At 39.2% G+C, this 27,558-nt stretch overlaps 1 protein-coding gene across 3 annotated transcripts in view; it reads left to right on the top strand.

Moving 5' to 3' along the window:
• The first annotated feature begins 975 nt into the window (after positions 1 to 975).
• LOC134802411 (uncharacterized) overlaps positions 976 to 27,558 on the top strand; it is a 58,028-nt gene continuing 31,445 nt past the window's right edge. For 2 of the 3 annotated variants that reach the window (XM_063775068.1, XM_063775066.1), the window contains exons 1-8: positions 976 to 1,035; positions 1,312 to 1,374; positions 4,260 to 4,439; positions 7,179 to 7,377; positions 10,541 to 10,604; positions 17,617 to 17,692; positions 19,782 to 19,882; positions 20,061 to 20,274. In XM_063775068.1, the coding sequence (XP_063631138.1) occupies positions 1,329 to 1,374; positions 4,260 to 4,439; positions 7,179 to 7,377; positions 10,541 to 10,604; positions 17,617 to 17,692; positions 19,782 to 19,882; positions 20,061 to 20,274 (880 nt within the window). In that variant the 5' untranslated portion in view covers positions 976 to 1,035; positions 1,312 to 1,328. Of the gene's footprint in view, positions 1,104 to 1,311; positions 1,375 to 4,259; positions 4,440 to 7,178; positions 7,378 to 10,540; positions 10,605 to 17,616; positions 17,693 to 19,781; positions 19,883 to 20,060; positions 20,275 to 27,558 lie in introns of all 3 variants that reach the window. The other variant, XM_063775067.1, reaches the window with a different exon arrangement.

Raw genomic sequence — 27,558 nt, 5'->3', positions numbered from 1 at the left:
GAAATGTCCAATGTAAAGTGAACCCCACACCCACAGCGAGTGGCTCAACAATCAAACTCCGCGACTGTACCAACTACAGCCTGGCAAAAAAGAGTAGAAATTAAAAAGTGGCAACACTGTAGTGTCGTCCCTTTCAAATCAATTAATATAAGAGAATGGGACGACACTACAGTGTTGCCACTTTTTAATTTCTACTCTTTTTTGCCAGGCTGTACCTACCTATACCTGTATACAGCCTACAGGCGCCGCGTATCCAATAACACCTAATGCTATAAGTAAGTTAGGTTTAACTTGTTAATAAAATCAAATTCATTATTACTTCTTGTTTTATTTCATATTCTAGCGGTATTTTTTAATATTTTATGTTTGTACTTCGGAATGTGTGAAATTGTGAATGTCCAGTCTGAATAGATATTCTCTCCAGAGTAGAGAAGGGAAGAGAAGATCGGTTTTATTGGGTCCCATACAAATTTCCCGCCCCCCTATTTCACCCCTTTTGGGTTTTATTTTTGGTAACACCTATCCTACGTCCTTCCTCGGGACTCAAACTATCTCCAAACCAATAATTATCTAAATCGGTTCAACTGTTATTGATTCCCCCTATACTATACAAACTTCCACCCCCCTTCCCTATGTCCTTCCCCGGGATTCAAAAACTCTCGGTTTAAGCGTGAAGAGGTAATACACAGTCAGACAAGCTTCCTTTTATAATATTACCATGGATTTATAAACATTAATAAGCCCCCAACGCAATAAAAGGATGACCCTGTTTTGATAAAACATATCTCAAAAACATGTTGCATAAAATACCTACTAAGAATATATCATATAACTATGCATGCATTCAATTTGAATATTTTTATCTTAATTATATCGTTTTAATAAATAATAAAAATTTTAATGATATGGGCAAGTAGTTAATTAGGAATCTAATTAAAGATAGCGTTTAATGTCTTATTACTAAATTATTGTAGGTACCTATATCACGTTATTACGCATATATTAATAATTGTATCTTCATGCAAGTACATTGCGGTACAAATCGGGATAGTTTTGAAAATGACTAATATCTAATAAGCTAAAAGCACTTGATACTATAGAACGTAAGTTGTGTAAGTGCTTGTCATATTTCTGCGGAAGTGCTTCTGGCTTCATAGATATTTGCCATTTTCAAAATAATCGCGTCCGAATTTACCCCACACGTGCACGATATATAAGTATTTTTCTATTTGTTTTGTAAGCCTTTAAATTGTACAATTTGGATATTTAAATGCTTACAAAACAAATAGAAAAGTATATATTTTAACAAAGGGTAGAAGAATACACCTATGTATCTAAGGACCTCCTTGTTGTTGGCAACATGTTTGTGCATTAGTAAGTACATATTCTTATATTAAAGGATAAAATGGAAAAATTTACAACTCCGGCAAAACTGGAACCTGCGACCATTGGAACGCCGCGCGCCCGGTCCAAGCGCTTCTGCCATTGAGCAACGGAGGCCTACCAGGATGTGCGCGAATCTTTCCATTCCTTCCTAAGTTAACTCCATTTGAAGCCTCATGCCCTTTTTAGGGTTCCGTACCCAAAGGGTAAAAACGGGACCCTATTACTAAGACTCCGCTGTCCGTCCGTCCATCCGTCCGTCCGTCTTGTCTGTCACCAGGCTGTATCTCATGAACCGTGATAGCTAGGCAGTTAAAATTTTCACAGATGATGTATTTCTGTTGCCGCTATAACAACAAATACTAAAAAGTACGGAGCCCTCGGTGGGCGAGTCCGACTCGCACTTGTCCGGTTTATTTGGTTACTTCCCGATTCGCCGGATTTACTTTAGTATTGTCACATTCCGAGTATACGAGAATACGAAGAATCCGGCCAATCGGGAACTCACCCCTTTTTTATGAATATACCTACATATAATCATGTTCCGATGTTGTAAATAATAGTACATTGTGCAACGAGGGGGGTAAGTGAGATACCTATTGTAAACGAGAGTGATAATTTTTTTTTTTTTAATTTATTGAGAAAACCAAACAGTCATATAAACATATCAAAAATACAATACAAGATGTACTGCAACAAAAGATACAATAAAAAAGACCTGGAGGTTCATAAATTATAAATTATGTTAACTGTGTAAGTACAATTATAACTACTGCATATTAATACCCGACAACTTACAATATCTCTCCTCGGTTGTGTTTTAATTTATCGCCACTCGTTGCGAACTTCCTATTTTTAGCACTTGTATCGTAATGTACTATTTCACCACATCATCTCGTAAAGGCCCGGCTTCCTTTATTTATCAAAAACTGATGAGAAAGTTGCATTTTATCCACAAGAGTGAAGTAACTTGATGTGAATTTGGACAACCCTAAATGGCCGAAAGGGATAGTGCCATATATCGTTACCGTTGGTCGTTATCGTTCGTGTTGTACATATATTTAAATTTAATTAATTTAATTTAATTTATTTATTAAAAGACAACAATGGCCCATAATGGTTAGTAACAATTAATATTAAAAACTAAGTGTTAGTGGAACAAAATCATAAATCGACAAACACACACACACACAGACAGCAATACAGACAGCAATAACAATAATAATATATGTCGTTAGTCGACGGAGTAGGTACACCGCCCACTGATGAGTTGATGGCGCGTTGGAATCAATTATACGAACCCAAGGGGCTGTCCATAAATTACGTCGTCGATTTTTGACGATTTTAGACCCCCCGCCCTAAAATCATCCAAAAATCATGCTTCGAATGACCCCGTTTCCTCCTACGTCATGCTACCGTCATCCGATATCCAGACCCCCCCCCCCCCTAATTTGAAATGACGTAATTTATGAATAGCCCCCAACGGATCATCAAAATAAATAGTATCAAGTAGTTTTTAGGTATTTATTACTTTTTAGGTTTGGTTTTTAGGTATTTATTCTTTTACATACAATATATTGAATAATTTGTATACACTAACATAGATATACCTAGGCAGCTAAATTATATTTTTGTACTAACACTATATGGGGTTTGTGCCTTAAATAAATAATTTCAATTTGAGTATATTAGAAAGAGACAGCATGATTCGACCCTAAACCGTTGTCAAACTTCGGTTTTGTAGGAAGTTTCCTTTTTGTACGGTAGTACTATTATTTAGTCTGTGGTAATTAAATAAATAAATAAAATAAAAATAACAATCGTTTATTTCAGATCATTGATCCATAGCGTTATTAGTAGGTATAAACTTAAAAACTATGTTAATTACTAAAAATAAAAGAACGAATGAAAAATATAATATAAAAATAAAAACTATAATGACTAAAAACTATATTTGGCATATGTGTGGCCATTGCGAGACGAGGAGCGCAGGGTGCCATGCTCTATTTAGCTCTCCCAATTGCCACCTCCACCCAAAACTTTGTAACCGGGCAGTCGAGGCGCTCGGCCAACACCCTGAGAAGACTGTTGCTGCTGCCGCGCACCCGCCTCAGCATGGAGGCGTGGAGGCCTAATGGCGAAAAAGTCATCTATTCGCGCCTCGGCGAACATGCCGGACGCACTACCAGTGGGGAGACACTCCGACTTCGGTCGAACTCGGCTCCGTTCGGCTCAGCATTGCTCCGAGCAATTATTAGGGTTGGCACCACTTGACTTCCTTGTTCGTGCACGACCACAGATAAGATAATCACTTGAATTTTGACAACCCTAAATAGCCGAAAGGGATAATGCCATATATTAGAAAGGGATAGCATGATTCGACCCTGAACCGCTGTCAAACTTCGGGTTTGTAGGAAGTGTCCTTTCTGTACGGTTACGGTAGTACTATTATTTCTTCTGTGGCACTACAGTGCTTCGGCAGCCGCAACAGCATTCTCAAGATGTTATTATATTGAACGCGCAACTGCGTTATAGGCTCGTTGTGTGAACTTCACCCACAGGCTGCACGTGTAGAAATTCTGGCAGTAGGTAGCCATGTCTTCAGGAAAATAAACGATTTCAATAATACAACCGACCTGGCCTAGTGGGTAGTGACCCTGCTTGTGAAGCCGATGGTCCTGGGTTCGAATCCCGGTATTAATGGCATTTATTTGTGTGATGAACACAGATATTTAATTGATCCTGCTGAGTCACGGGTATTTTCTATGTATGTATATCGTCGCCAAGTACCCAAGTAGAAGCTCTGCTCAGTTTGGTGCTAGGACTGCTAGGTCGATCTGTGTAAGATTGTCCGTAAATGGATCACAAACTTTCAGTGGCTACCCATCAATGTTTTTCCAACTCGACTGGCACGAATCCCGGATCCGATCCCGAAGACCCTAGAGAGCTGCTGTACCGCGAGCTGTCCCCGGAGGCCTACTTCAGCCTACCTTGTCACGATCCCGGGGACACCGCCCAGACCTTCCGACGCCAATATTCCGAGAAAGATCTTTCTGGTGAGCATCTAACAGACCCTGACCCTAGAGAGCTGCTGTACTGTGAGTTGGCTTTGGAGCCGTACCTGCGCGGAGTCCCCAGGGTCAGGGCATGGCAGTTTGATCAACCTGCCCCCAAGACCCTGGGGACTCCGCTCAGTTCTCCCGACATGCCGAGAACATGACCCTAGAGAGCTGCTGTACCGTGAGTTGGCTTTGGAGCCGTACCTGCGCGGAGTCCCCAGGGTCAGGGCATGGCAGTTTGATCAACCTGCCCCCAAGACCCTGGGGACTCCGCTCAGTTCTCCCGACATGCCGAGAACATGACCCTAGAGAGCTGCTGTACCGTGAGTTGGCTTTGGAGCCGCACCTGCACGGAGTCCCCAGGGTCAGGGCATGGCAGTTTGACCAACCTGCCCCCAAGACCCTTTTTTTTTTTTTTTTTTTTGACGGAGTGGGAATGCGTTTACGCACGGTGTGTGGGGCTCGCCACTCCTTTCCCCTCTCCTGACAAGAGAGGGGGAGAATTTGGCCCTACCCACTAAACCCACTCCGGCGTTTCACCCTCTCTGCCGTTCGTGAGGGCGCACTGGGATCGAAGACCCTGGGGACTCCGCTCAGTTCTCCCGACATGCCGAGAACATGACCCTAGAGAGCTGTTGTACCGTGAGTTGGCTTTGGAGCCGTACCTGCGCGGAGTCCCCAGGGTCAGGGCATGGCAGTTTGATCAATCTGCCCCCACGACCCTGGGGACTCCGCGCAGTTCTCCCGACACGCCGAGAACATGACCCTAGAGAGCTGCTGTACCGTGAGTCCTTTTTTTTTCTAAGACGGGAAATGCTTTACGCATTCCACCCGGCGCGGGGACGGGCCGGGATGGTTATGTGGGACTCCCTGTTGTGGGCTAATGAGACCCCAGGTTTACCCACTAAAACCCCTCTGTTGCCGCCTCGCTGCTATACGGCGAGGTCCCAGGAACGCCCAAGTACTCTTCCGCAACCTCGCCAGCGGCCGTCCGGACTCGGACCCGACTCTTGGGGAAATCACCCCTTCACCTCAGTGGGCGCGTCGATTACACATCGCGCCCGCCCACGCAGGGACCTTTGTGTGGGCGACAGACGTCCCCGAGCCTGCCGCCCACAAGTGCCCTTATGGGGGTAACCGGCGGTCGTATGCCAACCGCCACCGCCCCACGCACTTGCGCGGCATTGGCTCTATCCAAAGCGCAATCCCGTCACTATATTGACAGGATCTAATATTGGTGAATGCGATGGACTGATCAAATCAGTGACAACTCCGACAAGAAAGTTCACGAGGCCATTACACTGCCGAAGACCGAAACACGTGGAAAGCAATCGTTCAAAAAAGTAATTTACGATACAAGTGCGGAAAAGAGGAAATTCGAAACGAGTGGCGACTTAGTAGTAGTAGTAAAATACTTTATTGTACAAAAAGAAACATAAAACATGAAAGAACACACATCATTAGTACAAAGGCGAACGTATCCTTTTCAGGGATCTCGAATTACCTATTCGCACGTGTATCGTACAACGTTTTACAGTACATATGGCCCTTTAAACTTTTGACATACGCACGAATAGTGCTATATTACGCACTAGTGTGGGAAAATAGGATCATATTGTACAGTACAATTGAAAAAAATTACCGTTAGAGCATTTCTGAGAAGTAACCCTACGTGGGATTTCAGGGTTTGTCCAATGGCTAAGGTCACCCTGTCCTGTATATAATTCCGGTTTATTTTATACATATTTATATGTATATTTTTATGTATGTCTATTTGTATTTCTTATATGTGTATGTTTATTCAATGTAGTGTGTCTGTAAATGTAGGCTTCATAACGTTTTTGCAACACCTACTTTATCGAGTAATTTATCTGTTTCCGCTACCCAAAGGTTGTCTGGAAGAGACCGCTCTCTAGCGATAAGACCGCCTGTTGTCTGCCTCTATATTTAATCAATTGTTCTTTTCTTTTTGTATATTTTTACTGAGGTGTGCCAATAAAGACTATTAAATAATACGAGCAATGCTTGTATATATACAAGAATTGCTCGTTTTTTTTAAGGTATAATTTAGATATCGAATTATATACACTAATAAATATGTAAACAAGCCCCAAGGCAAGTGTACACGCTCGAAGGGGCCTTATCAGATAAAAATAAATAATGATTTATCAATGGATTATCTCCAAAATGGAGTTAATTAGAATACCGGTGCCTTTTTAGAAAGTTACTTAATTTAAGGTCTGGAATGCATCATTGAAGTTAAAGGACTTAAAAAAAAACACCGTGTACCTACAGTGCAGAAGTGTGCATCACATGTATGTATCTGTCCTGCATGTGTTCATCACATGTATGTATTCTGTCCTGCATGTGTTCATCACATTATTATTTTTATTATATATTTATTAACATAAAAATATACAGCTTATACAAGTACAGTGTCCCACAAAACAGTTACATGTACATATGTATCTGTCCTGCATGTGTTCGTCGGGAGTCCGCGCGGCGCTGGGCTCATGTTCATACACATTTTATTGTATGTTTAACTCGTTCGCGTCTTTCCTGTACAAATTACTTACAAACTTATTTAAAAGAATCCAAAGCTAATTTTTGAACTCGGTGTTGTACCTGGGTCGTTAATTTACAAGTTTTGTCCACATGAGTCACCTTATCTGAAACATGTTTGACCGACACACAGATATGTTAATTATAAGTTAATAACTTTAAATTGTTATTCAGAGAATAATTGGCTGAAAAAGGACGACATAGAATTCAACAAGCTGCACCGGCCGCCAGCTCACGCCGGGTCCGGGGCCTTGGCTGAGGAAGACGTGTACAATGATATGAAGCATGAAAACAAATTACCTAGCCATTTCAACCCTCAGGCCTACACTATATTCCATCTCTGTTACGCCATGTCGTATATATGGAGACGAGGGTACGTATACATATATCTGGCACACCCACTTTGTCAGTAGAAAAAGGCAAGTTAAAAAATACAGGCTGCGCGAACTTGATGGGTGTGTGTTGAGTTTAGGTTCATGATTCTCATCTGTTCATGTTAACATTTACTGGGCGGGTGCTCACAGACAGTGTTATGCTGTATGTTATACCTATACCTACACATATATACCTATAATACATTCACTGCCTGTTAATGAAGCACACAGCGCATTTAGGTATAGGCAGCGAATGCCGCCTCCACATAGTGTTTGCCACAATCACCCAACACAAATACGGCATCCCCATGCTTGGCGTTTGGATACCTACATCGGCTACATAGCAAACACGTTTGTCGAACACCCTTTGATTTGTGCACAAACTGACACCGACGCCGGCCACTAAGCAAGCACAAAATAAAACGGACGAGACCCAGGTATCCACACGTTCGTGTTTGTTGTTTCGTGTTCGGTGTTGCGTTGCCAAGCACGTGGAGGCGGCATTAATGATGACTCACGCTAGACCGGGCCGGAGCTTCCGGCGCTTCGTTTTCTATGGAAAGCACCACGTGATCACCGATCAGCCGTCATAGAAAATGACATGTCGGGCTCGGCCCGGTCTAGCGTCATCATTTATGGTGACATTCTACTATCCACTGTAGTGGCTTTGACGCGCCGCGCCGCTGTCACTGTCCATTCATTTCATGAAATGAGTAACAAATTTAATATTCTAAATTGGACGGATTGTCATTGGCTATCACGACGCTCCAGTACTAATCCTACGCGACGTAAGCGCCGAGCACCATCACCAAGGTAGCTTTACATACCCGTGGAATGTCACATTAAACCTTGTTCTCGTGAAAGTTTATAATTATGTTTACTTAAGATAGCCTAAGATACCTATACTTAGTCGTAAATTTTTTGAACTGAGCTCGTTCACTGTACTGTACCTATATTGACAATGGGATTGTATTATTACAATCCCATTGACTCTGGTTTTGTTTTCGTAACCGCTAACGAGCTGGTACATTGTATTATATGTGTGTTGTATATTGAATTTTAAACCTTCCCTATTGAATGAGGTTAAAATGATCTACCAAAAATAGCTTAATTCATTTTGTAGAGAATAAGAATAGAAGAAAGATAGAATAAGACGCCAAATGGTAATCAATGTTTTATTGGCTTAACTAGAACAATATTCCAAGTCATACTAAGTAGTGAAGTACCTAGCTATGAAACATTCAACGCGTGAGCTGGAAGCGGTACGCTGCGGCGTTCTCACTCCTTGCTCGATCCCATGGTATAATAATATACTCCGCCTGGTACTCTATTCCGAGATTCGCGTATGACCTAACTGACACGGGCCTACGTCATCATGCTGTTTACAGGTTCTCAAACTTTAAAATGTGGGAGAATTTTAACCAACGGTGAAAATTATTTTAACGGCATTAATTTTAAGTTATTCATGTAGAAACATAGTAAAATAAAACAAATCTAATGTATTGAATTTAACTTTATTTATCTATACAAGACAAACGTTAGAAAAACTAATTCACAGTTACACATTAATTACCAAGCTTACGACGTGAAAAGTTTGGAAAACACTGCGACTGCTGACACTGAGCGAGAAGGAAATAACAATTAACACGCGTTCGACAAGGATGACGGTCAGGGCATGAAGTTATCTAGATCCGAATTGTCAAATGTGACAGCGCTATCCTGTGTTGCCAGTAATGTAAACAGAATTACCCGAACGTCTGAAATTTCTTTCGTGAATCGGAAGATAATGCTAACGAATAATTAAAAATGACGTGTTATTGTAAAATTTAAGATAAAATACATATAAATGAAAATTATTAAAAAAATATTTCAACTTATTAACCATAGGTATAATGTACCCATGTAACATGTTATGTTGAAATAAAGTGGCAATGTTATTGTTACGTAGGCCCGTGTCACTCTGGGAATAGAAGACCATGTTTTATTAGACCATGCTCGATCCCTCAGGGATGTCCACTGCATAGACTAAAGGCCAACCGAGGATGAAGCTTAGGGCGGTACGTAATAGTGACGCTCACAACCCGTGCTCATTTATTGGTTCACCTTGAGGATAGCAGAGGCCGTCTCCCAAGCTAGACCGCTAGCTAACGAATGATTATCGGCGGCCACGCCGCGCCTTTTATATTGTGCCGTGCGCCGCTCGGTGACCTTCGCGCGCGCTCGGGTCGGTCGGTCCGCTGAGCGCAACAGGTAGTAGTGTGCGAGCGAGAAAGTATTCGGATCCGCGCGCCTCGCGAATACTAATGTTGTTCTGTCTAGCTACAATTTATAAAAAACCGGCCAAGTGCGAGTCGGGCTCGCGTTTCAAGTGATTAAATCCGACACACGCTTGACTGCACATTTCTAATAGGTTTTCCTGTCATCTATAGGTAAAGAACTTATGTGTATTTTTTTCAAAATTTTAGACCCAATAGTTACGGAAATAAAGGGGGAAATGGTAATTTTTTGGCTATTTTCTGTAATAACTTCTAACCTATGTATTTAAAAAAAATTAAAAACATAATTTAAAATTTTCAAGAGGAGCTCTTTCATTTGATATAGTTTGAAAAACTAAATTTTTTTAACTTTCTCATTTACCCCCCAAAAGTGCCCCCATGTTTAAAATTCATTTGTTTACGTTACATGTCCATCTTTGAGTCACTAATTTACATATGTATAGCAAATTCCAACTTAATTGGTCCAGTAGTTTCCGAGAAAATAGGCTGTGATAGACAGACAGAAGCACGAGTGATGATAAGGGCTCCGTTTTTTTCTTTTGAGGTGCGGAACCCTAAAAAAGCAGACTGACTGGACTGCCACGCGCATTTTAATAATGCGTGTCGATCACCCGCCACATATTATTACGAATCTACTGGCTAACACCATAGAGTTGATATTTGACAAACATGAAATGGCTCTTTGGACTTTTTTGATGGCCTCCCGTTTGCGTTTTTAAACACTGGAATAGATTATATTAATCAGCTCAGTGCTCAGTTCAAACAATTTACAAGTATACTTACACATCAATCAGAGTTGAGAGGAGGTATACTTTGTAGCGAAGAAGTAACAAATAATGTATACCTAGGTAGGGACCTACTCAAACACTTTGACTTACATTTTCAGAAGAAAAGGTATCCACAGATATTACAACCTCCGAGACAGATACATCAATCATTTGCCCTTTGAAGTAAGTACTTTTTACTTCGTTATAAATAATTCATACAGTAGCAGGAAATACCAGTTATAACAATCTGTAGACCTAGTAATAAATAATATATATCTAGGTACTTATAAGTACACCAAACCAACCTCGAAATCACAAAAAAAAATTGACTGTTTCATACAGTAGGTCCGATGCTGGTCCGATGTTGATATTTTCTATTAATTTTTTTTTCGCGATTTCGCAGTTGGTTTCATAGTTAACTGTGATCGCCATCGATAACTGAATAAAAAGTTGGTTCCTGATCACCGATTAAAAATCATCGTGTATATATAGTAATAAAATAATTTATAATTTGTAGACCTTAGCAATAGTTTTAATTTTATATAATAAAGGTAATAAAATAAATTCGCGATAGACCCGCCATCTACAAATGTGAGTTAATATCTGCTCACAAATTGTCACTACAATCGGTTGAGCAATGCGACCTGCAGAGGCGCAAGGATTATTGCCCAAGTTGAAACAAAGACCCTCGCTGACGCTCGGTCAATGAGGCAAGATCGGCCTGGCAAGATTTTATTGCGTCCTCGCCATTTTGCGAATTTTCAGTGGTGGCCGCCAGAGTGCATCACTAGTACTTATCGTAAGCCATAGAGTAACTTATACATACTGTGCTTTAAACGGTTTTTTGACAAGTTTTCAAAGAAAAAACAAATTAATTGTGTTTACTAAGATATAAATGAAAATTAATTAATATACCTGTGAAAAGTTAGATACCTTAAATCAAAACTGTAAACTTTAGATATGAGTCAGAATAAAAGGCTTTTTATTTAATTTATTTATTTTAATACTAAATAAATTTAATAAAGGTTACGCTGATTGGGAAGCTAAAGCTCCTTCAGATAAAGCTAGCTGTGTACCTATAGACGCGCTATGTCAGATCAGAGGGCCTACCGCGAACACGTTCGACGTTGCTTCTCTCTCCAACTTGTAAAGTCGTACGTAAGTGTGACAGGGAGGCAACACGTTGAACCTGGTTCGCGGTAGTAAATATTGTCTGGCTTTAGTGTTCGACTACACTACGAGTACCTGTCTAGAGCAGCGGTTCTCAATCTTTTTGTTTGACGGAACCCTTTTGGAAAGCGAAATACTTGATGGAACCCTACAGTGTGTTTTTTGCATAGTACAATTTTTCGAGGCGACTAAAGCATAGTGTTCTAAATTCTTGCGAAACCCCTGCAGGGGTGTCGCGGTACCCTAGGGTTCCGCGGAACACACTTAGAGTATGGCTGGTCTAGAGTAAAATGGGTAGTGACGTGACCCTATCCTGTCTATCAAGCCGATGATGGTCTCGGGTTCAAATCCCGGTTTCGGCATTTATTTGTGTGATGACACTGATGACTTGATGAGCACAGACATTTTTTCCTGGGTCATGTGTGCCTTATTCTATGTATTTAAGTATTCATAAATATTTATATATGTATTACGATCGTTGTCTAAGTACTTACCCACAAAACAAACCGTATTGAGCTTCCTAGTCAATTTGTGTGATAATATCCTATAATTTGTTTTAATACATAAGTTCCGAAAAACACATCGGTACAAGCCGGGGTTTGAACCCGCGATCTCCGGATTGAAAATCGCACGCTCTTACCGCTAGGCCACCAGCGCTTATGTTTTTAATTGACTATTGGATTATATAAATACAGTGAATAGGTATCAATTCTACCCAAGCAGTGGAAAACTAATATGATGTTATTATATATATTTGATGTTAGATATGACGAAAGCATACGACAAAATTTCACATTCTATCCTATTAAATAAACTTTATGGAATAGGTATTCGAGGCGGTGCACACAAATGGTTACAATCCTACTTAAAAGACAGGGCGCAATGCGTACAAACAAATCCAACATCACGACAAAAAAACAGGTGAAGTCTCAAACATACAATCAGACACCCTAATAACCAATTGTTCAATACCTCAGGGGTCAGTTTTGGGATGTATCCTATTTTTAGTTTATATTAATGATTTGCCCAAAATTACAAAATGTGCTTAGAAGCCCTAATAACCATAACTTTCAGAGCGATATCAACGATACCTTAACATAAATTACGAATTGGTTAAATGAACACAGTTTGGAACTTAATATTGAGCAAAACCAAATTAATTCAATTTCACCCGTACCAAAAAGACGATTTAGATTTATCGGCAACGTCAAAAGAACTTGGCATCGAAGAGGTTAGGTCATTCAAACTATTAGGATTAAACATTGACACGAGTTTAAATTGGAAAACGCATATTGAAGAGGTCAGGAACAAATTATCACGTTTTTTGTTTGCGTTAAGTGTATTAAAAAGGAACACAAACGTAGAATGTGCACTTTCGGCATATTACGCATATGCCTATGCATGGTTGCGGTATGGGGTAGTCTTATGGGGGAATAGCACAGACGTCGAAGATCTATTTATAGCACAAAAAAAATGCGTACGCGTTATACCTAGCTAACATCCGACAACCAGAAAGCTGCCGACCACACTTTATTAACCTAAAGCTTCTAACCTTACCATGTATTTACATACTGGAGGTTGGACTATTTGTAAGAAAACACATATCCAACTTCCAGTATGTTAAAAGCGCGCGTCGAAATAGACAACTAGTTCTCCCTGAACCTAAATTAACTATATATGTATAAAAACGGGCCCCATTACCAGTCGATAAAAATATATAATAATATCCCTGATTCTATTAAAGACGTGGAAACTTATAATATGTTTCGAAATAAACTGAAATCGTGGTTAATTGATAAATCATTTTATTCTTATCAAGAATGTATGGCATCTGACAATAGGCGTGTCCAATGCGCGCAGCGACATAGACGCATTGATGATTAATTAATCGAACGAGCGAGCGAAGCGAAGCGAAGTTCTTACATTCGACTTGGATCACGCGGCTGGCTAGCGGCACGTCCCGGCATTTCGATGTTTTTAAGCTGAACTGTCAAAAGATAGTTTGATACTCAAGAACTTAAGTAAATTTGTACTAATTCAAATGAAATTGGGTAACCGTGAAGTTGAGGGCATTATATTTTAGTCATTAAATTATGAGCAGGCTCGATCAAGGGATTATTGAGAAGAGCTTAGAAGGCCAAAAAGCTGTTTGTGAGAGGTCTTGCTATTCTGGTCATTTTATTTGCAAAAAACATGGTCGAATTTAGTATCAACTGAAAGTGCTCGGTTTGCACTTTTATAATATCGTTTTTAAATTTACCATTTTGAAATAATTAGCAAGATAAAAATAAAATAATATAAACATAAAATAGGTATTTGACATTTGACAGGAAATATTTCGGCTTAGCACAGATACAGTTTATTTAAATCTCTATGATTTCTATGATGACTAGGGAGGGACAGTCGTATATAAAGCACTTTATTCGAAAAAATAGCGACATCTATATTACTTAACGCTAAACTTTTTTTTTAATATGGCTTCACTTTATTTCGTCATAACGTCTTAAAAGTCTTGTATCCAGGGCATGGATCAAACAAAAAAACATCTGTTAGAACAAATTATTTATGGCCATTGTTGCCATGGAGGCGATTGTCACAAAAAAACAACTTTGTCAAATAAAACTCAAAATATTATAACACCCCATTTATTGTCTTTACTACGACATAATTCAGATAAATAAAAATACTTTCAGTTTTATAATGTTAAAAAAAAAACAAAGTTTTCATACGCCATCACAGTTGCTGAGAACTTTATTACCAAAAAATTTAGAAAAATATTCGGCGGGTAGATTCACAACCTGCTGCGTGTAATTGTGTTTCATGGTCAATTGTGTGTTATTCCAGCCGTGTATGATAGGTAATTTATTTACATCAACAGTCAAGTTAAGAGTGCCTAATCTGTTTCATGTATTAAATAAATATCCTGAAGCCTTTCTTCAAAGTCAAAAGTTTTTTACGTTCGCAACATACTTAGACGCTATTTATGCCCCTCCCCCCCTGATATTGATGTTGATATTTCTGGTTAAGAATTACAGATGGCACTTCAAAATGGATACAAAAAAGTTCCACGAGAGGGCTCTCTTTGTCCTATATGTTATACATACTAATCATTGCTTAAATCTATCAGTCAAGGGCTCCACAGACCTTGCAATAAATCCAGGCAATTTTTGATCCATTGCCGCCTATAGTGCGACATAAAATAGTAGATTTTAAATAAAATGGAACTCAAAAATGTCCATACTAAATTATTGCCATGTGTAAGCATTTTACGTCAAAAATGTGACAGTTACGTAGAAAGTGGTGCCCTCATTTATTTTCTACTATTTTATGTTGCACTATACGAGTACCTAAGTAGGTGCAACAAAGTCAATCGCTCTATAATATTTTTTGGTTAACTGTGAGTTCTGAGTTTGGGGCGAACTACTAGTTTAATTAATTGCGAAATTAGCGCGGCTCGGCCGCAGCTAGCGAAGTGACGCGATGAGTGCCTCCGGACAGAGTGCACCCATTGTGAACGAGCTCCTCGCCTTTCTGCAACAGAAGCTGCTGCTGGAAGGAGTGATGGACACGGTGTCTGCTGTCCAGATCTGTTCGTCGAGTTTTTCCGTCGAAGATATCTGGTCAGCAAAGAAGGTGCTGCACGAGTCCCTCGGGATCGCCGGTACGTATGTACCTCACCAGAGAGGAGATGAAACCGGGAAGAAGACCCTAGAGGACATCATCAGAGTTCTGAGGGAGAATGAAGACCGGATTCCGGAGTTTGCGACGACGGGTGTCTCCAGCCTGCCGTCCTATATTCCGGATCATGTCGACATTAGCTGCTTGTTGAAGGAAATCGTGGCCCTTAAAACAAGTTTAGCGGATGGCATTTCGAAGTTTGATGCGGCCCAGGTCACTATAACCGAGTTACGCAACGAAGTCCTCAGTTTGCGAAACAGTGCCCTTACTCGGTCGGTGGCGTCAAATGTCAAGTGCGACGACCGGCAAGCCACAAGCGCCGAGTCGGTCAGTTTGCGAGTTGCTGACACTGTAACATGTGTCGTATCAGCCGTGTCGCCGCGCCCTCCCCCCGCCTCCTCCAAATCAAGTCATCGTGTTTACGCGGATGTCGTCGCCGGTCCGAAAGTCGCATCGAACCGGGTGAGTGTACCTGTAAAGGGTACTGAAGAGCGAGCGGCTCCCAAGGAGAAGCTCCCTGTTGCCGGTGTGGATGAGGAGGATTTCACACTGGTATCAAGAAAGAAGAAGGCGCGCATGGCGCCTCGTAAGACTCAGTGTGGTACCGCCGAACCGGCTAACTCTGGTTTGCGAGTTGCTACACCGAGTAAGGCGCTATATGTGTCGCGCCTGCACTACACCGCCACGGCGGCTGAAGTGGTGGAGTACGTACACCAGAAGACCGGTTACTCGCTGAGGGTGTTCCAGCTTCGATCGCGCCACTACGTGCACTTCAACTCTTTTGTGGTGCGCGTGCCGCGACCGCTGCAAGAGACCATCGAGTGCGCCGACTTCTGGCCGAAAGGTGTCGTGTTTCGGAGGTTCCGGGGCAAACTGCCGAATCCGACACAAGAACAGCCGATTCAACGGAGCCACGCCGTTGTGTCGCATAAATAGTGTTTAGTTTTTAAGTTTATAATATATATATGTATGTTAGTCTGTAAGGTATTTGTAATATGGGCCTTGTTGCCTGAATTAAATTAAAAAAAAAAACAATATATTGTGATAACGACTGAGAATTATTAATTTTACTAAAACCAATAACTTTGTCTCAATGTAATGGAATGATTAAATGAATTATTATTATAAATGAATTGACATAATTATTATTATAAATAAATTGACATTATTATTATTATATAAGAATTTACATTATTAGTGGTATTGTATCGCTTAGTGTTAGTATGACTCACGACAGCTTAAATTCGATTATTAATATTTGACATCATTGCATTATATAAACAAGTATAGCATTTAAATTCGTATTGATTCTTATTAGTGTTAATTAGATTCCATAATTATTATTTACTGTGATGAAACTAACTAGATATTAAGCAATACATAATATGTTTTGTAAGGTAACTTTAAGTATTTAGCTATTAAGGTTAACTTGCCATACCCTATTCAGGGTCCATGCTGTACAATTCAATTTAAAATACCATCTGTAAATACCATGGAATGCAATAAATAAATGAAATGAATAAACTGGGAAAATTACCTAACTAATAGGCACTAAACTCAAGCATATCGCTTTTTTCTATAAAAATAGGATAACCGCCCGCAGACCTGTTAAAATCCTATAGCTACTAAATCACTACCATATTTAATTTGAATTTATGATTTATTCAATATTTTGCCAAAATTAACTATAAAGCTTTTCAAAAGGACATTCAAAATGAAATACCTAGTTTATTAAACTCAAATTTTAATCGTTAAAAACGAACAGCATATTCAATGCAAACCAACCCAATATAGCGGTAAAAGCAACCTATAAAAACCCTAAATATATTACGACCCACATGCCTTCCTATAGGTCTTCTAATTATTAATTGTTGTATTTACTTGAATATTAATTAAAACTAAAAAAATAATATGGTAAAACAAAGACGAACATATTAGATATTAATATTCACAACAAAAATACACAAGGAATCTGCCAAGATAGCAAAGAAAATCATCGATTAACTTACCACGTCCTCAACACGTCGTCATTGTTTTGGATATACAGATTGACATCTATTGACAACATCAAATGTGACGTATTCGTTCCGAAATGATCTAAATTCACTACGCGATAAATTTAATTTTTGTACGGCAAGTTAAAGTTGAAGACCTTTTAAAAGGTCATCGGGCGCGTATAAGTTATAAAAGTGTAATTATGCTTGGACGGGAACCACTACTCAGTCGGATACCTTTTAATAGGTCTTTGGGCGGGGCGGCAGGAGGTTAAGCAATATCGAAACTATATTTGAGTTGAGCTCTGTTTGTAGAATGTGTCATTATTAAATCAAAACTCTACTGTTTTCAGATCGGCTACATAACACAAACAATTATGGCAAAATACCAAAATGTTTTGGAGCTCTACGAGTTTGCAACAAGGATGGGTACATTTTACTCTTCTATAGTCTGTGCGGAAAGAGAAGAGTCGTGGAATGTATGAGGCCCAATACATTCCACGACTCTTCTCTTTCCGAACAAACTCTATATATATTTTTTATTTATATCTTAAAGAATAAGACACAGTACCTATTTTTACACAAGTTACATTAAGTCCGACCCACGCTTGACTGCACATTTCTAATGGTTTTCTTGTCATCTATAAGTAAAGAACTATTTTATGCATTTTCTTTTCAAAATTTTAGACCCAGTAAGTACTTTTGGGGATAAAGGGGGGGGGGGATTTTTTGGCTACTTTCATAAATAAATTCTAACCTATTTATTTCAAAATTATATAACATGATATAGTTATTGTTTAACTTTCTCATTTACCCCCCAAATGTGGCCTCCATGTTTAAAATTCATGTGTTTACGTTAAATTTTACATAATATATGTGTACCAAATTTCAACTTAATTAGTCCAGTAGTTTCCGAGGAAATAGGCTGTGACAGACGGACAGACGCACGAGTGATCCTATAAGGGTTCCGTTTTTTCCTTTTGATGTAAGTACGGAACCCTAAAATACATAAATACACAATGTCACACAAAAAAAAAGATGTCAATGTATACCTAGGTATGTACCTACCTACCTATGTTTGACTATCTATGTAGATAGCTAGGGCCAACCTGGGTATTGTCGAGTGTAGTGGCCGCTTGGCCCATCAGGGGTTTCTGTTCCCAGTTCTTATACGAAGGACGGACTTTTTAAAGAGATTGAGGAATACTTCCTCCGAAGTCGAGTCCGAAGATCGGACAGCCGCTGGCGGGGTTTCGGAAGCATGGTCTCGGGCGTTTCCCCCGCCCCGCCCCGCCTGAAAGCCTTGAGGCGGCCAACAGAGGTGTTTTAGTGGGTAAACCTGGGGTCTCATTAGCCCACAACCATCCCGGTCCGTCCCCGCTCCGGGTCGTATGCGTAAAGCATTTCCACTCTTAAAAAAAGGTATTGTCGAATGTCAAGAAAAAACACAAAACATACTAAATTATAAGTAGTAATAAAAGTGCACGGATGAGTGACAACACGCACCGCGCTAGTGCATGTACAGTTGTACCTCGGAGTACGTACCTGTATTCCAAAGGAGTAAGGTGCAAAAGTGTAAACAATCTTTGACGTCGACTGTACCCAAATGATGTAGTGTCGACCCGCGACCGTCGTTCCGTCCGTCTGTCTGTCTGTCTGCCAACTCTCTCTCTCTCTCTCTCTCTCTAGAATAATAGTACCTAAAGTAGGGACAATAGGCACGAAGAATTGCGTACATTGACACGCCTCTTGCCTCTTGCTATGCCGCGTGCGTGATGCCAACGATCATGATAAAATTAATGATCAAATTATTTATGTTGACATCGACTTTAATGTTAACTTGGTTTATATTCAATTGTTTGACATGTTTTTCTTTGTACATGACGATCCTTATTGGGAGACATAATTTTATTAATCTTAATATTTTTTTTTTTTGTTTTTTTTTTTTTTTTAATATATAATGTAATTTTTGACGATCATGATGAGAAGATAAACATAATTTTGACGAATGTAGCAAATTTATAGTGTAATTTTCATCTTGAAATAAAGAAATCTAAATCTAAATCTAAATCTAATCATGCCTCTACAGAGGTGCTAGCGGGAGCGGGACAGCAATATGATTATGCGCGTGCGAGGGAGACGGCGTGTCAACGTATGAAATTCTTCATTTGGGGTCGGCCCTCTGACTATGTCCCGCCATTTGGCTCTGTCAAAGCATAACACCGGCATACCTAGTCGGGAATACGGTGACAGAGCAAGAACTCTTGTACCTACGTCTACGTAGGTACGTACGTACGTACGTCGCATAGACATATACGAGTATATAACTAAAGGAAGAGCTTCTCTCCTTCTCTTCCGACCGGCTGTAGTATACCTCCATGTGTACAAACGCAAAACTTAGAAGCGGCGAACGAATGGTTTTGTAGACGATCTTGATAGACGGTCTTCACCACATCGTTCTCAGATATTTATTTATTAATCTCGTCCACCTGTCCACGCTTTACTGAAATATTTACAGAGTCAGAGAAGAAAGTAGGAAGATCGCACCTCTTCTTCTTCTATAAGAACATTCTGGAAGACTGCCGGACCATCATTCACCTGTGCAATATGTTACATGAGGTAAGTATGTACAGGGTCTGTTCATTGCCTCGCGTCGAGTGATGTTCCCTATGACAGTTTTTCTTTATTTATTTATTTTTTAACAGCGCAACTGTCACAGGAGCTTCTGAACTATAACTACTATTACTGACTTGAGTAGAATTATATTCCATTTCAGTTTATAATTTTTATTTTCAAGGTCACACGAAAATACCGGACAGTCCAATACTCTTATCGCGGTGAACAATGGTTGCCCGTGAAATACGACCCGGGCGCCAAGATGATGGATCCCGCGGGGTTCGAGTACATGCAACCGGTCTCGGTCAAGGACTACACGTTGTGGGACCATCGCCCCACGAGGGAACGCGAGTTCGGCGTGGAGGGGTTTGAGCATGATAAGATTCTGCATGAAGGTGGGTAATGGGTGCAATGCTAGTGGGAATACAGGGCTCACTCCCATCCATACAGCTGGCGCAGGCAAACATGGTCTGCCAAGTTCCAGGACCACGCGTATAACTACCATATATGTCCGAATCCAAGTTCACGGACCGACGGTCCACGGGGACACGCGAGTGGGGCGTGGAGGGGTTTGAGTATGATAAATGGAGGTAGGTAATGGGTGCAATGGGGAAAGCTAATCAATTTCATAGTTAACTACGAAAGTCGAGAGTCATCCCACCGCTGTCACCATGTAGTAAATCAAACACAGAGCTCAGATGACAACTGGTTTATTAAAATAATAACGGGTAGATATCTTACTTTATGGAACTACCTACAACAACGAACAACAGAAAACAAATTCTAGTTTGATAATTAATAATGAAACCGCGAAAAATAATTCCCTGCTCTTACGTAGTCAATTAGGAAAACTATACAACCTACCTGAATTATAGTAATTATCTAATTATACATACTACACCCAGAAGTCGATTCAAATTTAAGGCGAGGTATGCCCGAGGAAAATTTTCAGATTCTGTCAAATTACCCCATTTCACACACAAGCACACTTCACGCACACTACCTCACTTTACTGGGACAGGTCAGTGACCCATCCTGTTTTTTTTTTAAATGCAAATGAGAGTATTTTGAGTTTCGTGTTAACCACTAGCCTCCTTTGAGGAAGAGAAACTCTAAAAAAGTTCCATTGAAAGAAGGAAGAGAAACAATATATTTTATCTTACTCTCCTTGTCTGTTCATGTCACATGTGACGTATTTAAATGTAAATTAACTAAAATCGAATTCATTAGATACGCGTACTAAATAAACCGAATAAATACAGAAGTCGTCAGATGAAAAACGTTATTTAGGTACTACTCTATTCAATAGGGCTTTCGATAAGGCTCAATGACAATTTCATTGAAATCATATGTGTATTCCGATGATCTTATTATTATATAACTTACTTACCTTAGCGTAGCTTCAATCTGTATATATTTAGTTGTAGTACCTAGCTAATAAGAAAATTTTTCATGCTTATTCAAGTGAAATTTAGGGGAGAGCGGGGACAGACGTAACGGCGGGTGGAAAGGAAAGTAACTATTGCTCTGTAGGTTTATCTAATAAACAAAAATACCACTCCGCTGCTATTAGGTGATAGACAAAGGCGCCCCCTTCACTTGCATTTAGTCGAAACGGGCGCCACGTGGTTGTGTGAGAGGACGCAACGTGATTTTTCGAATCAAAAGTACGTTTTTTCGACTTTTAGTTATTTTATCTTTACGTTGTATTAAAATACATACATTTTCTGGGTATTTGCATATCTCCTAGAGTGGCATTGTCCGGCTCTCGGTCTCTACGGTAAGTGGCGGGGAGCCGGGAGACGGACAGACATAACGAGCCGTTGAATGGCGGCGCCTCAGATTTAACGGTGGGTTGAGGTTGAGTGGCGCGGCCATTTTGGAAAAATATACGTGAAGTGGTGGGGCCTCCAGGGTGGTCGCGCGTTAGAAATATGACCATTTCTCAAAAAATATGTATGAATTATATATATTAACTATGTATTATTGAATTCAGCATAAAATGGTTTATTTGATTGTATACCAATGAATTACATTCTATTTTATGTGAATTATGCTGGACTTGATCAAATCTCATATTATTACCAATTTTTTTCTACTTTCATGTATAAAAATACGTATAATTAGGAAATAAAACAATTGATTGTAGAAAAAGCAGTTTTTATGACAAAACAATACATTTAATATGATTCACACAGTTCTAACAAACTTTATTTTACGCGGGAATTCGACCGTTAAGGAATACCATCCTTGTTTATTGACGAATGCATCTTGCAAGAGTGAGCAAGCAAGGCATAGTTTTAACGGTTTTATTTTAGGCGCGAAATACGATGTCGCACAGAGGCCGGGAGACGGTCTCTGCCACTCACGGGCTTGTTATGACGGAACCGTCTCCCGGTTCGCCGCCAATTAGGGAAGTGTCCGGCTCCCGCCCTCTGCCACGCAGGGGCATATTTAAAAAAATGGCCGCGCCATTTCTCCTACTCTTCAACCGGAGGCCCTGCCACCAGAAGGGATATTGATTATTGATTAGCTTGATTGCAATTTATTTTCTCGAGCACGTTCCGTTTCAAAGATATCTTTCATGTTTTCAGAAAAATGCGGTCGGGTACAAAAGTAACAAAGCCGTACAGGTACAAAAGTAACATTTACATCCCATACAATATATACCTATATCTAATATGGTGTCACATGCTTAATGCGTCAATGATGATTTAAACGATGTATGCCATATTTGTGAGTGAAAAAACTCTGACCCTGAATTATCTGAGTAGAAAACATGTTTATAACAGAATAATTGATCTCATCACTTGAAATAAAAATTCGGGCAAGTGCGAGTCGGACTCGCGCACGAAGGGTTCCGTACCATATAAAAAAAAAAACAAAAAAAAAGCAAAAAAAAAACGGTCACCCATCCAAGTACTGACCACTCCCGACGTTGCTTAACTTTGGTCAAAAATCACGTTTGTTGTATGGGAGCCCCATTTAAATCTTTATTTTATTCTGTTTTTAGTATTTGTTGTTATAGCGGCAACAGAAATACATCATCTGTGAAAATTTCAACTGTCTAGCTATCACGGTTCGTGAGATACAGCCTGGTGACAGACGGACGGACGGACGGACGGACGGACAGCGAAGTCTTAGTAATAGGGTCCCGTTTTACCCTTTGGGTACGGAACCCTAAAAACAATTTCTAACGAGGACTTAATATTGATTTATTTTCTTAAAATGCTAATGTTTATGTAGTTAAAATGCAAATATTAAAGTGTGTGATCAATAATAATTTACATATTTAATTAGTACTTTTTTGATTTGATATAACTATCATATTATATTAATTACAGCCCACTGTGTCTTGTTACTTTTGACCCACACGTGTTACTTTCTGCACGCCAACGGGGTCATGAGTAACAAAAGAAGATTTTTTAGTCACTCTGGTACTTACATACAAAATACACAATTATAAGGTTAATCAAGATGTTAATGTACAGAACATGCAATGAAGTTATATATGACTACATTAATTTCATCAATATAATAACGGTTAATAACGGTGTCTTTCCGTGACCACAGCTGGTGCAACTCAGCTGAAACGTCGGAATTAAAGGTAAAAACAATGAAATCATATCGCGGTAGACCCGTTTGTGTAATTAAATATAATAACGGTTAGCCAGAAACTAAGGTCAAAGTACAAAGTGTTGCGTTTCTCTCCGCTCTCCCCTACGCATCCAAAATTACTGTCCACCTATGTTCATCACTACATTTTTGCAAACATATCGTTATCTTCATCAATAAATAATGTCCTGGCAGGGTGGAAATTTAATTTTGGCGGATTGTTTTTCTCTGCATCTGACTGTACAGCTACGCCAAATTTTTGGTAAACTTACGGTTATATGTTCAGAATCTGAATCTGTGTAGTTATTTAGTACGAAAATACTGAACGAAGATATATGGACATTCCTCTGGTCCTTGAACTACGTCCAAAAGAGAGGTATGGGCACTGTGAATTACATCTCGCTTTGTGTGGTAGGACACAGCACAGCGGATGTCATTCCAGATCTAGAGCAGAGCTCAACCTTACAGAAATCTGCAGCCAAATAACACTAGATCCTACTCATAGTATTGTTCCTGCCGGTGAGTATGGTTATCAACGAGGGTGCGGAGGGTTAGGCACGGCAACGCGCATGTACCTAACACCTCTGGAGTTGCAGGCGTCCATAGGCTACGGAGACTGCTTACCATCAGGCGGGCCGTATGCTTGTTTGTCATCGACGAGGTATAAAAAATAAAATTAAATATGCACAGAATATAATTTAACTAGAAACTTTGTTTTATTTTATAGTAAATTTGGATAACAATCGATACATAGACAATCACAGTAAACCAGTCCGCAACGGTATTGGCCTGTAAGCCTCGTAGGCAAGTATATCTCGGCCTCACGAGCCGCAAAAACTCACTAGGACTGAGGCTAGACCATAGTCGTTTATTTATTCTTGATTTCATGAAGGTTTGCAGAACAGCACGTAACCGCATTATATATCTGGGCGGATCTCACAGCAACAAAATAGGTGTACCGCTTCAAGATTTTCAAGTAGTACACGAAATATTTACATATCGTTCCGTATTATTTGAAGGTAATATTTGAAGATCAAAAGTTCTCTAACATAAATAAAAGATCACAAAATTGTCATCACAATCAGTTCATTGACGTTGACGTACAGAAGTCACATGGGTACGTTTTTAAAATTACGCAATATTAGGTAATACCAGCATAATGAAAATTAACTCCAATCAGTAAGTATTAGTCTTCAAACTTTTTTCATTTTAAGCGGGGTTTCAAGGAGCAAATTACTTAAATGATTTTAGAACCGTATTGTTTTAAGAGCCAACAGGAGTGGTCATTCCTCCATACAAACGTAGTCCTCGTTTTCCTCCGTGGTTTTTGAAGCTAGAGCAATGATTTTTTCAACACAGATTAATATTGTCAATATCTGTGTCGGACCGTTTTGCTTTTTTTGATATTTTTGTTTTTTAAGGCGCTAGAGCCCTTCAAAAACGGCCAAAATGGCCTAATAGACTATGCCGCAATGAGAGGCGTGGTATTCAAAACTGATATCAATTAGCCAAAAAAGCAAAACGGTCCGACACAGATAATTTCATAATCATTTAGATTTCCAAATTTGGTTACGATTGGTTAAGTTTTGGGGGAGGAAAAAGAGGACTACGAAACCTCGATTTTTGTCATTTTTACGCAGGATTTTTCGCCTCAGCTGCAGTTGTCCCTATCGCACTAATTTTAGGGGCGGAGTCAAGTTTCTAAATACGTACACAGCCAGAAAAGTGATGGGCAATAGTCGACATTTAATGTCGATAATCTAGTGATGTAAGAAGTTATCGATAAACCGTCTTGTGTGAAAATATCTAGATCCTAAGATACAAGGGGTTTTGGGTTGAGAGTAGGGAACACATTTTTGTAGTTATGATATACAATCTATTATGAACTTTTTGATTCTAATATTTCAAATTAGAAATGAAAATCAAAAATATTTTATTGCATGGTTAAAATGGGTTAACAAAATTTTTAGGTACAGGCACGCTTCGTAATTGTCGAGCAATTTAGGGTCCTAGCTGAATTGGTTGTTCCATACTTACTCGTGCTCTATGGAATGTCCAATTTAGCTAGAACCCTAAATGGCTCAACAATCACGGAGCGTGACAGTACAAATGATTCATGTTCTGTATATCCTGCCCTACAATGGCGTTAATATTTGGTTGTCATGTCTATACTTCGTTTTTAAGCATTATTGAAAAAAAAATAGTAAATACTAATATTAACCACTAAGTACATAACTATTACAAAAAAAGCTAAATAATTATACGATTGCACGTCACCTTCACTCTAATGCTAAACAAACGAAGAATAAGAACTAACAGCGATAAGACCGCCTGTTGCTACCTTTATCTACATTGTAAATCGGTTTTAGGGTTCCGTACCCAAAGGGTAAAACACGGGACCCTATTACTAAGATTCCGCTGTCCGTCCGTCCGTCTGTATCTCTGTATCTCACGAACCGTGATAGATGATTTATTTCTGTTGCCGCTATAACAACAAATACTAAAAACAGGATAAAATAAAAAATTTAGTGGGGCCTCCCATACAACAAACGTGATTTTTGACCGAAGTTAAGCAACGTCGGGCGGGGTCAGTACTTGGATGGGTGACCGTTTTTATAAATAATGGTACGGAACCCTTCGTGTGCGAGTCCGACTTGCACTTCGCCGGTTTTTTTTAATTTGTTTTTATGTTTGTGGTGTAATAAAGAATATTTTAGAGTCAGACCAAGAAAAGTCTACAGCAATTTTGATAGCACACGCAGTGCAAGTGTTATTTATATGTCATAATTTCATAGAAGCGACGTTTGAAATAATACTTGCACTGCGTGTTCTATCAAAATCGCTATGGATTTTTCTTGGCCTAACTCTACTTTAAATTACAAAGTAAGGCCTAAATTATAAAATAAGGCCCATCAATGTTTTTTTTTTGTGTTTATTAAACTTGATATTTTGTCTATAGTATTAGCGGACATGGCCTCAAAATTTAAACCCGCTTAAGAATCGGGCCTTATTTCGTGCATTATATACAATACTACCCATTTTTGTGTAGTCATTATTTATACTATAGAAGCATTGTTTGAGTAGCCAATTATTTAAACAGTATTTTTTTAAAGGGCAACGGTGGCAATATTTTAAGGTCTGGATAATAAGATACAGATCTTAATAAGGATATCAATGTAAGTGAATGTTACCATGACTACCAAACAAACAAATGTGATAGAATTTGCCAGCTGGCATTGTAACATTCAGACAGTTACCTATGTACCTAATCTGAAATATGAATAAATTAGTAATATTTTAAACAGGAAAGTAAACCGAATTTTGGCCTTTTGCTGGACACAATCACAATAGTAATTTGTTTTACAAGAGGGCAAAGTTTATCGCCACCGGTTGATGCATTTGCAGCACCAATGGTAGAAAATGCAAGCTCATCATCAACTGCATAATCGACGTTTGATATGACTATTGAATCCGAGCTTTTTGATCATGAATCATGATAAAACAAAATTTTAGAAGGTCGCAGAATAGTGGATTTAAAATATTTATTTTCTGTGATCTCAAATATCAGGCACGATCATACAAATTGTACATTTGCTGATCTTGCCTTTGTCATTGAAAGACGTAAGGGTTTACACAGAGAATATATATTTAAGTGTAATATGTGCAAAAAAAAGGAAACGATACACTCTGAAGACCCAAAAAGAAAATGTTAGTAAATACTGCTCCTCCCCATGGTTACTTGGTTCCTTATTCAACCTACCTGAAATTAAACGAGTAGGTTAGTAAATTATATCATTTTACATTATAAAGTTAAATGTTTAGGTATCTCAATCACTTACTCACTGGTGGACATGGACGCAAAATTTTTGCCCATCTACTTATACTATCTTATAAAAAATGAAATTTTGAAAGTTAGCACGCTTAAAGTTCGTTTTTTTTGCATTAAGGTAACAGATTTTGACATGTCTTATTAAAAATTACTATTGAAAAATAAGTCATAGCAAATATGTCAGAATTATAAATCATATTAATCATATTAATGAGCAAGAGCACCCTAAACCGGC

The sequence above is a fragment of the Cydia splendana genome, chromosome 24 (assembly GCF_910591565.1).
Source record: "Cydia splendana chromosome 24, ilCydSple1.2, whole genome shotgun sequence".
NCBI classification, from domain to species: Eukaryota; Metazoa; Arthropoda; class Insecta; order Lepidoptera; family Tortricidae; genus Cydia; species Cydia splendana.
The sequence above is the reverse complement of the archived record's forward strand: the minus strand, read 5'-3'. Positions and strand labels throughout refer to the sequence as shown.